The sequence below is a fragment of the Sinocyclocheilus anshuiensis genome, unplaced genomic scaffold, assembly GCF_001515605.1.
Source record: "Sinocyclocheilus anshuiensis isolate Anshui unplaced genomic scaffold, SAMN03320099.WGS_v1.1 scaffold1389, whole genome shotgun sequence".
NCBI lineage: Eukaryota > Metazoa > Chordata > Actinopteri > Cypriniformes > Cyprinidae > Sinocyclocheilus > Sinocyclocheilus anshuiensis.
In genome coordinates, this window is record NW_015552672.1 from 590054 (window position 1) to 602400 (window position 12347).

General features: G+C 39.3%; 2 protein-coding genes across 2 annotated transcripts in view; one reads left to right on the top strand and one right to left on the bottom strand.

Moving 5' to 3' along the window:
• The window catches only part of LOC107667428 (teneurin-2-like), a 113945-nt gene extending 107266 nt beyond the window's left edge, over positions 1–6679 (top strand). Inside the window, exons 23-27 of the mRNA XM_016459097.1 lie at positions 715–950; positions 1210–1506; positions 1603–3223; positions 3350–3480; positions 5212–6679. Coding sequence (XP_016314583.1) covers positions 715–950; positions 1210–1506; positions 1603–3223; positions 3350–3480; positions 5212–6063 — 3137 coding nt within the window. The 3' untranslated portion in view covers positions 6064–6679. The remainder of the gene's footprint in view (positions 1–714; positions 951–1209; positions 1507–1602; positions 3224–3349; positions 3481–5211) is intronic.
• Positions 6680–8885: 2206 nt separating this feature from the next.
• Positions 8886–12347, bottom strand: part of LOC107667432 (cysteine-rich and transmembrane domain-containing protein 1-like) — a 9820-nt gene continuing 6358 nt past the window's right edge. Inside the window, exon 3 of the mRNA XM_016459103.1 lies at positions 8886–9388. Coding sequence (XP_016314589.1) covers positions 9282–9388 — 107 coding nt within the window. The 3' untranslated portion in view covers positions 8886–9281. The remainder of the gene's footprint in view (positions 9389–12347) is intronic.

Genomic DNA, 12347 nt, shown 5'->3' on the forward strand with positions numbered 1-12347 from the left:
GCAACAACAATACTACAGCGAGAATAAAAGCTACGCCTTCTTTCTTTGCGTGAACATTTGGGCGGCATTATGCAAATCTTCCCACATCGTGACGTGGACATGTGGGGGCATGTTAGAACGAGCCGTTTTAGGTAGGCGTGGTTGAATCTTAACTTTTATAAAGAATAACTCTTTGGATTTGAGACTTTAGTCTTTGCAACTTTACAGATCTTCTTTATGCACCAAGAGCTTGTAACACTCCAAAGAGAAAGGAAAAATTGAAATCGCATCATATGACCCCTTTAAACTCATCACAGAATCCTAAAAAATGTATCACAGTTTCCACAAAAGTATTAAATAGCAAAACATGTTCTAACATTTATAATATGTCATTTTTCTTGGGCACCAAATTAGCATATTAGAATGATTTCTGAAGGATCATATGACACTGAAAACTGGAGTAATGATACTGAAAATTCAGCTTTGCATCACAGGAATAATTTACATTTTAAAATACAAGTATTTTAAATGACTGTTTTTACTGTATAAATGCAGCCTTGAAAAGCGCAAGAGACTTCTTTGAAAAAAATCTAAACTTTTAAACAGTAGTGTATATGAGTACATTCATAATGATATGTGAAACATTATATAATGCTTGTTTATAATGTACTATTTAAAGAGTATAATCTGATTTTATAATCCTTGTCGACCTATATTCTTTTTGTCTTTTCACAGACCAAGTGAGGAATAGCTATCAGTTGTACCACAACAGCACACTGAGAGTATCCTATGCTAATGGAATGGGCATCAGCTTTCACACCGAACCACACATCATTGCCGGATCAGTGAGCCCGACCATTGGGAGACGCAACATCACCCTACCCACTGACAGCGGCCTTAACTCTATCGAATGGCGCATGAGAAAAGAGCTGACCAAGGGCAAGGTTACAGTGTTTGGCAGGAAGTTGCGCGTAAGCTTTTCTTTTTACTGTTGAAGTTAGTTGTCAAGTAAAGTCAATTTTATTTGTATAGCACTTTTCAAAGCAGCTTTACAGAAATTAGAATGTTAATGTTTATAATATGTTAACACATTTAGCAGTTTAGAGCTGGGCAATTACATTCTGTGACAATATAAACAATCAATCAGTTGAGATTTGCTATGTAAACTGCAATATTTGATGTTTGATTTTAGTTTCGAACTTCTAAAAAACCTTAAATGTTTTCCCGCAGGTCCACAGCAGAAACCTTCTGTCCATTGACTATGACCGCAACACCAGAACAGAGAAGATCTACGATGACCACCGCAAGTTCACTCTGCGCATCATCTATGATGCCCAGGGCCGACCGGCCACCTGGCTTCCTAGCAGCAGCTTAGCCCTGGTCAATGTATCTTATTCACCCACCAGCCGATTGGTGGGCTTGCAGAGGGGCAGCATGAGTGAGAAAAGCGAGTTTGACACATTTGGACGGATCCTGTCACGAACCTTTGTTGATGGGAAAGTTTGGAGCTTCAGCTACATGGACAAAGTGAGTTGACTCTTCAGAACCACAATAAAGCACTTGTTTTTCTTATAGTGTTAATGTATATACTCATTTTGTGCACCTTTTCATTTCACTTTGCAGTCCATGGTGTTGCTGCTCCAGCAGAGTCAGAAACAGTACATCTTTGATTTTGACACAGCGGGCCGGCTCACGGCGGTCACTATGCCGAGCATGGCCAGACACACTATGGCCACTCATGTGTCTGTTGGTTACATTCGCAACACCTACAACCCCCCTGAGAGCAATGCCACCATTATCCACGACTTCAGTGAGGATGGGCATCCACGCGCTACATTCTACCTTGGAACGGGTCGGCGTGTGCTCTACAGATACGGGAAGCTTGGAAAGCTCTCGGAGGTGCTGTATGACGCAACTGCCGTCAACTTTGGCTATGATGAAACAACAGGAGTGCTTAAAATGGTCAACTTACAGAGCGGAGGCTTCTCTTGCACCATTCGCTATCGCAAACTCGGCCCCCTAGTGGACAAACAGATGTACCGCTTCTCAGAGGAAGGAATGGTCAATGCTCGTTTTGACTACACCTATCATGACAACAGCTTCAGGGTGGCCAGCATAAAGCCAGTAATAGGGGAAACCCCACTTCCTGTGGACCTGTACCGCTATGATGAGATATCCGGTAAGGTCGAACACTTCGGCAAGTTTGGCATCATATACTACGACATCAACCAAATCATCACTACGGCCGTGATGACGCTCAGTAAGCATTTTGATGCACATGGCCGCATCAAAGAAGTGCAGTACGAGATCTTCCGCTCGTTGATGTATTGGATGACAGTGCAGTATGACAGTATGGGCCGTGTAATTAAACGTGAACTGAAGATCGGTCCATATGCTAATACCACACAGTACCGCTACGAATATGACGGTGACGGCCAGCTTGTTGGTGTCAAGGTTGATGACTGGTCCACTTGGCGCTATAGCTACGACCTAAATGGAAATCTCCATTTGCTTAACCCTGGTAACAGCGCCCGTCTGCTGCCACTACGCTACGATCTTCGAGACCGAATCACGCGGCTCGGCGATATGCAGTATCACCTCGATGAGGATGGCGTGCTTGCACAGAGAGGCTCAGACATTTTTGAGTACAATTCCAAAGGTCTTCTCGAGCGAGCCTACAGCCGCACAGCTGGAGGTTGGAGTGTCCTCTACCGCTATGATGGCTTGGGCCGCCGTGTCTTTCGCAGAACTAGCGAAGGCGAGCATCAGCAGTACTTCTACGCTGACTTGAACTACCCCACTCGGGTCACCCATGTTTACAACCACTCGAGAGCTGAAATCACCTCCTTCTACTATGACCTGCAGGGTCATCTATTTGCTATGGAGGTCAGTGGTGGGGAGGAATACTATATCGCCTCTGACAACATAGGCACCCCACTGGCCATCTTCAGCAGCAATGGGCAGATGGTCAAGCAGATGCAGTACACAGCGTACGGAGAGATCTACCATGATTCTAACCCAGATTTCCAGCTCATATTAGGCTTTCATGGAGGGCTTTATGATCCTCTCACAAAGCTGGTGCACTTCGCCCAGAGAGACTATGACGTGCTGGCAGGAAGATGGATTGCACCTGACCATACATTGTGGCCGAAGATAGGCAAAGAGCCAGCTCCGTTCAACCTGTATATGTTCAAGAACAATAATCCACTCAGCGATATGATTGATGTGAAAAACTATGTGACAGGTGAGAAGGTGATAAATTGTTCTGCTTTGTATTTATGGGCTGAGCTTAGAAGTTATGTATAAATGACTCACATTGGTTTCTATGACAGCTTGTAAAATAATTTTTTTTCCCTGTTTTGTCTTACAGATGTGAAGAGTTGGCTGGTTATGTTTGGCTTTCAGCTCAGCAACATAATTCCAGGGTTTCCTAGACACTCGCTTTATTTTGTTGACCCTCCTTATGAGGTACTTGCAAGTCAGGACTCTGATAACACTCAGGTCAGTTTGATTTGGTGATAATTTTTCAATTAAAATTGCTTCACCAGTTTTTTTTTTTTTTCTCGATTTTACGTTCAATATTTTCGCTGACCACATAATGTTTAGAATTATCAGGTTATATTCCATGTATGTTTTATATGTGCTATCAGTATTTATATTTTTCATTTGATGTTGTTTTCTTTACAAAAAAATATTATATTATATTATTCTTCACAAAAAAAGTGTTTAAACAAATTAATGAAGACAATTTGCAAAATGTTTTTGTTACAAATATGTTCCCTACCATTAAAAACTTTTGGTTAAATGTATAGTTCAGTCATGAAACTCTAGATGGTGCATTCTGACAGGGTGTTAACGTAACTGATGATATTCAGAGAGTTAAACGACTTGGCACAAGCTGATTGGTTCATGCTGCATATGCAGCCAATGAGCTTACTGCCTTGCACTTATATGGCTGGCTAGCATTCACTTGAGATTCCTGCAGCGCCTTCAGTGTTCTCTGAAACCCTCCACCTTCCCGAGCTCCACCTGTATAGATCTGCTACGGGGTTATTTTATATATGCTATTTGTGCAGCAGCAGTATGTCTTAAATACTCATGGCACAGTATCGCCATATGCATTGGCAGTAGCAAGTTCCTGTACTTGCTTGCAGCAGCAGCAATAATCTACAACTACAGCAATAACCAACAGCAGCAGCAATTTAGCAGCAGCGTAGCAGATCTGTTCCGCCAAGACCAAATACATTAACATTGTCATATCCATCACCATGCTAAAATGTTCTGAGTGTTGTCATGATTGAACTACTGTTCAAAACATTAAGACTTTTTAAATTAATACTTTTGTTCAGCAAGGATGCATTAAATTGATCAAAAGTAAAAGTAATTTATAATGTTACAAAAAACTTATATTTCAAATAATTGGTGAACTTTCTACTCCACAAAAAAAGAGGTGGTTTGGCATGTGCAACTATTATAATAAGAAAGCACCAAATTGAACACCATATGCAGCATATTAGAATGATTTCTAAAGGATCATGTGATACTGAAGACTGGAATAATGCTGCTGAAAATTCAGCTTTGCCATCACAGGAATAAATAAAATTTTAAGATAGATTAAAATAGAAAAAAATATATTTTTGATTGCAATAATATTTCACAATATTACTGTTTTACTGTATTTTTGATCAAATAAATGCAGCCTTGGTGAACATACAAGACTTCTTTCAAAAATATTAAGTCTCACCAACCTCAAACTTTTGGCAATAAAACAAAAACAACAAATGTAACAGTTTTAGTGTCAGCATGTTCCTAGTCTAAAGGGACAAAATACCTTTCAGTCAAATTTCCTGAAATGCTCTCACACATACTGTACCTTACACCATGTGACAGTTGTCACGTCGTGCCGCGCCGCGACAGCTTGAGGCTGTCTACACTGGACGCGACAAAGTGACCATTGCAAATCATTTGAACTTAGTGTCAGTACGTCATAAATAGAACGAGACATCAGTTTACTTTCAGGGATTTGTCGTGTCGCGCCACGCTGCACCGCATCCAGTGTAGACAGCATCACTGATTATTAAGGGTTCTATAGTATCTTGTCGCGCCGCTTGCGTCCGGTGTAGACATGGTGTTAGACACATCATACAACCTAAAATTGATAGTGACCATATGTATCATATTACTGCTTTTACACTTTTATCAGGTGTCACTAACTATTCATCCATTTTACAGCTTTTCACTGGAGTTCAGCATTCAGTGGACAGACACAACCAGGCCTTCATGGTTCTTGAGGGGAGGCGGCTCAACAAACAGCGGCGCACCAAGCGTGACAAGCCCGGTTACTGGTTTGGCACCAGCACGCCCATCGTAGGCAAAGGCATGATGCTCGCTATCAGGGATGGTCACGTATTAACAGACCTGTCCACCTCAGCTAGCGAAGACAGTCGCAAAATATCACAGATCCTCAGCAACGCCATCTACCTGGACGGCACTCATTACACCATCGATGGTTGGGACTGCCACTTCTTCGTGAAGCTCGGACTAGCTGACAGTGACCTGTTGGCCTTGGGTCTCAGCAGCGGCCACAAGACACTGGAGAGTGGGATCAATGTGACGGTCAGCGGACGCTCCCGCCGGGGCGTCACTATAGAAATCCACTCCGCCAAACTCACATATAGCATCCGGTACGGGCTGTCAGCGCAGGTTCTGGAAAAGGAGCGGAGCCGCCTGCTGGAACAAGCCCACCAGAGGGCGCTGTCTGGAGCATGGGCCAGGGACCAACAGCAAGTGCGCGAAGGCAGGGAAGGCAGGGAAGGAGGACGCGTGTGGGCTGAAAATGAGAAGCAACAACTGTTAGCCATGGGGAAGGTCACGGGTTACGAGGGCTACTACGTGCTCCCAGTAGAGCAGTACCCTGAACTGGCGGACAGCAGCGCTAACATCCAGTTCCTCAAACAGAACGAGATGGGCAGGAGTTCAACTGTTGATGATGCCATGCCATCTCCTACGGAGAGAAACAACAGAGCGCTGCAGAGACGTTTCCCAAAAATGGAGAACCAACAGCCAGCAGCAAGAACACTATGACCCATTATTGAAAAAAAAAAAAAAAGCACTTGTGAACAATGATTTTGTAGTGATCTTTTGACATTATAGAAAGTGGTAAATATTTTTTAGTCAATTCAGACTGGCTGTGAGTGGCGGACATTAATGTGATGATAGTGTGATAGCTCGCTTTGGTTTTTCATGACTGCATATCAAACATCACAGAAATCATCACTCATGCCGCAGTACTCGATAAAACAGCATCACCTGCTCCCATATGTGTTTGTGAAACTACACTGGAACATATTCAAAAGGAACGTCAGCGTCTCGACACTTTCAGTCTCGTTCCTCATGAATTTTCTCACTATACGTCAACGCAGTGTTTGGTATTAAGATTTTAATCACACCGTGTGAGGCTGAGCTTTCTGATTGGCTTTCGCTGGATGTGTTAATCATCGGCTCAGAGTCTGTGCTCTTCTGTTCGCAATATATGACAATCACAGGGGCTGATACATTGATCAATAAACTGTACATGAGCCAACCGTTTTGTATAATATGTAAGAGATTCTTGATTGTCTGGGTTTTTTATTATTATTTTATTAATTTAAATTCGACTTGACAAGTGAAAACAGATGAAAGTGTAATATATATTGTTTTTTAAAACTGAAACATATGACACATGTAAATTATTCTCATTGACTTTGGGTGTATCAAATCAAGACCATATCTTCAAGGAAGTGGTTTCATCATTACGTTGTGTGAAAATCCATTGCAAGACTCACCGCAGAGGTTGTTTTCTTTGAATATATTACGAAAGCTAATGCAGCCGTTGACCTTTTTTTCTTGGTGTAGAATCTCTGACTGTGGTGAGTCAGTGTGGATATGAGCTTCAACTAGCAAAGTCACACTCAGACACCTGTGGAAGGAGGTTCTTCTGAAAATCTATGAAAATAAAACATTTTCATTTGTACCTTTTGAATTTGAATTACTTCCTTTACAGCTGAGCAGAATGATTGTGTTCCATCAGGGCCATGAAAGACAAATAGTTCTTAATTTCACGATTCACATAATGTGTGATTGTCTATTATTTAATCTAAATATCAACTTCTAGTCAGCAGACCAAAAGAAAAAGGTTATCGTGAAGTGTAGATGGTTCTATGTTTTTTTTGTGAAAACTTTAATTTCTACAATGTGACTTGGTTTGTTTTTGTTTGTACTTTTAACTAAAGATCAGCCAACATGAACCTACAAAAGTTTCATGAAAACGGCATTTTCTTGTAGATTCCATCTAACAATCTTTTCAGTCTAAAAATACTAGCATAATGCGCTACATTTAAGTCTATATAGTAATTTACTCAGACTCCGCAGTTCCATAACATTGCAACATTGTGAACGCACAGAGAACAATGACTTGTCCTGTTATCAAGAAATGTAGTCAAGATGCCAGAGAACTAGAAGTCAAAACCGTGATTTTCTGGGGCCAGTGAGGTGGAATGACAGTCAGTTGAGAACATCAGAAAGTGTTTTGTAAAGATCTCTGTGGTCGACAAGGACTGACATAAACAGAGTTTCAGAATTTTTGACCTTTTGTAAAAATTTCTACCATTGAATTGAAACAATATAGTAATTTTTAATTGTTTTGCTGTTATTTCCATGAGGTTTCAGACTGAATGGCCAAAGATCAGACCGGCTGTAGCTGTCACTGTTGACAGTGAGAGAATGGTAAACACAGCTTTGCTTTCAATAGCCTGTTGCAGTGCAGGTGTTAAGTTTATACCCATGGGAACCACTTCCAGTGAAGTGCTGCACACTGGTGCTGGGGGAAGGGATCACTCAAGAGTGTTGCACTTTTCTCTCGAGATTCTGCTAAGTACATGATGAAAAACTCAAAACAAACAAGGGATGTGTCAATTCATAAATGCTTCTTACCAGGAACTTGAGTCTTGACATTTGGTCGCCTTGTGTATTTTAACACACACCTACATAAGTAAAAAAAAAAAGTGCAAAGCTCCAGCAAAGACAAGTCAACATATCTAAAACACCAAATTAACATTGTTTAATTCAGATATCTTTATAGGTTTATTATTTATGAACATGCATACAACAACCTATCCTAGATTCCAATCAGTGATGCTTTTTGCCTTGCTTAAATGTGAGTAGACAAAAGCGTGTTGTCTGTAGTATCTGAGGGGTGGAGCACTTTAGTAGAACACAATGAAAAGTCAGCGATGTGTGATGACTGAAAAATAATGACATTAATAATGCATTTGCAGCTCAGCAAACAATTCCTAAAAGGATTCCCAGTCAATACTATCTCATTTAGATACAATTCCACATTAACTTTCTAGCTGAAAATGCAGACAAAAAATCAGATAATAAATTAAATCAGTTGAATGTTTTTGTTTTTACTTTGTAGGTTCAGGTCTGTTGCCTCATATTGTGTTTAAAAAGTTCAAAGGATGTGCAATTAAATGTTCAGAGTGGAATTTTGCCAAATGCTTCACTGGGGCGTAGGAGATAATTGTTTTGTTTTGTTTTGTTTTGTTTTGTTTTTAAATGCAAAATTTTGTTTGTGTTTGTAAAAGTACAGCTTCCTGTCAGTTTAATATGCTGAAACTTGGTTCCTCAGAAAGTGTAAACACTGTGGCTCTGTAGTGCTTTCAAAACATTCGTTTTGTTTGAGCACCCAGAGCATCTCGAACAGCCCACACTGACTCAACACAACACTGGAGGACTGTCCGGAAAATTAGTAAAAAAAAAAAAAAATTATTCTTTTTGGACATCCTACACAGAAAAGCACATTTTGTGTAAACAAAAGTGATGACGTCTTATTTCCTTTATTTTATTCAATAGAAACAAACTTTTCCTTGACTGACATATTAAGACAGATCAAACATTCAAGGCCATATTTGATTATCAAATCTGGTCTATAAACAAGCAAACTTGTCATTTTTGCATTCATTAATAAAGATGACATCTGTATTATTTTCAAAAGACAAATAATATAAACATTCTGTTTAATATGCCTCTACAAATACGATCAATGCATGTAATCAGTCTCTCAGTGCATATCATGCATAATTGAAGGAATAAAAATAGGTGCTCCAAGTTGGACTACTGGAAATGAACGCTACAACAAAAACATAACTTTATCTGTTTCTCAATTGCTTTTTCAGTAGTCAGACATAAATAAGGATTAGATCATGGAGTGAAAGATCTTTACAAATAAAGGAGGGGCTCACAGTGGTTTCTTCATTATTCTAGGTCAACATGTCCCAGAGGCAGCAGCAACACAGGGCCGTCCAACATGCAGTAAGACATGCCTGGTCCCCGGAATCATCCCGCCTGCCCTGCTCCACAACATACACTGGAGAAAAGACACAGAGATGGAGAAAAACACTGCTCAGAATGGCAAGTTTATTGCAAAGTAGATTATAAATGACATGTTTTTAAATTGGTCTCCGAGGGTCTCCACTGTATGCGAAAGTCCAAGGTTATTATAGTTTTGAATTTTTAAATTCGTTTTATTTTAATATCGTTTTCAAATTTGCTATAAACTTCAGTTTAGTTTTTATGAGTTTCATTCATATTTTTGTTAGTTTTAGTTTAGTTTTTATTTTGTGAACGCATTTTTATTTAGTTTTTATATAGTTTAGTTTCAGTTTTAGTTTCAGTTTTAATTAAAGTTTAGCAGAATTAACAGATCACTTCCAGAGCGCAGGCCAAAGAAAGACTTAGGCATAATTTAACCTTAGTGAGGCAAACATATAGCGACACAAAATTAACGCATGCTGAGATTGATTAGATAGTAAAAGTATACAAATATACGCCAAAGAAAGCAGGCAAGCCTTTTTTACTAAATTAATCTACACAAGCAGGGGCATAAATTTCGTCTAACAATAGGGGGGGACAATAAACATAAAATTTCTCAAGAGCAATATTTGAAGGGGACACAAGGCGTAGCATATTTTCTTAGCGATAGATGCTATTTACACTAAGTGAAAATAGCAGTATTTGTTTTGTGATATGCTATTTACACTAAGTGCAAATAGCTATTTATACTATATTAAAATAGCAGGATATTCTGCTAATTACTTATTGCCAATAGTGGCAATTATCTGCACCTCAGCATTGTAATACATTATAAAACAGTATGCAATTATAACTTACTGAGTGTACATTTTTTTTAACACTGTAATATTCTAAATGATTTCTAAATCTAAATATTTCCTTCATTTTTATTTAAAAAATAAATGCTTTTCTGATGTGATTTGAAATTTGAAAAGGGAAAAAAAAGTTTGCCAAAAGGCAGATTCGAACCCGGGTCGATCGCGTCGTAATGTTGACTAGCCCAATCACACGTTGGTGGATGGAGTTAGAGTAATAGCCTTTGCCACCGATTTTTTTAAAATTCACAACAGTTAAACAGTATCTGTATTAAAGAGAAACTAATCACTTCATCCGATGTTTAAGTGAAGAAATTAGCCTTGACAGCCTTAACAGTTACTTATTGGACTTCCTCAACTATTGGCTTTGTTCTCTCTCACCGGACTTGTGTGTGTGTAAAAGACGAAAGCAGGCATTTGGACCAAAGTGAGGCAAGGGAGGGGGAGACTCAAAATGTTTCTAAACTTAAAACACATTTTGCCCCGTTTGTGTTGTTTAACTACTTACAATTGATTAAAGTATAAAACATTGTTATTTACAATGCACAGCGTGGTTTTTAATCATATTTTTAGGGGGGACAACCCTCAGATGTACCTCTGATTTGCTGGCTGACCCAAATCAGACAGTTATAGAAGAGCACAGAACCGACTCAATAACAGCTGAGTAAAACTGTGTCATATGCGCCTGTGACAGGTTGAACTTTTTCAGCTGACGAAGGAAGTACAACCTCTGCTGGGCCTTTTTCACAATGGAGTCAATGTGAATGTCCCACTTCAGGTTCTGTGAGATGGTGGTTCCCAGGAATCTGAATGACTCCACTGCAGCCACAGAGCTGTTCATGATGGTGAGTGGGGGGAGAGCAGGGGGGTTTCTCCTGAAGTCCACGATCATCTCCACTGTTTTGAGCGTGTTGAGCTCCTGGTTGTTGTGATTGCACCAGACAGCTAGCTGCTCAACCTCTTGTCTGTAAGCAGACTCGTCGCCGTCCTGGATCTGCCTGTAGGCTGGTCATATCCAATGATGTGTGTTGAGATATTTAGTATGAAATTAAATGTAGCCTGATTTGGTTATATGTCTTTTCTTATTTAACCATAATCATGATATTGTAACTGTGGTGTCTTGCTCACTTTTCCGTGCACAGCCATGCATCAATCAAAATTGGGACTAATGAAATTCAATAATAACAGCAATCGCATTTAACAGTACAGGCTTATATTTGAATGTTCTTTTCATTTATGAAGAATTATAAGCGTGTGTATGATGTGATTTAGCCAATGCACATTTGTTCAAAAGCCTGGCAGAGTGATCACAAGATGCTAGGCAAAAGTTTTGTGTTGTTTACAGAAAGGATGCGCATTCTCATCTTTTTTTCTGTTAAATATCATGTCTTTTTCTTCAAAGCACCAACTCAGAATGCCTAATGTTGGTTTGAGTGCTTGTGTTACATGATAAAATAAATAATCTTGCTTACCTGATGTAATAATTTAATGCGAGTGCAGTTCGGGTCGCGACTCACGGTCTTTATGTCAAACGGTTCTCGTCTGGTACAAAATTAAATTAGTGCTTCTGTCAGATAATGGGTCGGGTCACTCGGGTGTTCTGCTAAGTAGCCTACTGCTGGTGCACGTTTACCAAACAGGACCCCTGCAGGCTTTGGCATGTGTGTGATTCGCCATTACAGGTAGGCCATTTCACTAAACCTCCACCTCTAAACCAACAGCTCATATATTTTTCCGCCAAGGGGTGAGAACGTAATGATTACGAAAACGATTATTTCTTTTTGATAATTATTATTTTATTTCAGTTAGTTTTTCAATAACTGTTGTTAGTTTAGTTTAGTTTTATTTTTTCATCAATCGTTTTAGTCTTAGTTTTCGTTTTCGTTTACGAAAATAACCTTGAGTCCATTAGAAATTTAATTTACACCTAATTAAAATCTAACTGAATATTTATTCAGAATTAACACATCATTTAAAAACCAAGCAGGTCACAGAAACTAAAATATTTAAATATGTAATTTAAAGGGGTCATATGATGCTTTTTTAAAGATCATTATTTTGTGTATTTGGTGTAACAGAATATGTTGACATGCTTTAATGTTCAAAAAACACATTATTTTTCAAATACTGTACATTATTGTAGGTCCTCTATGCCCCGCC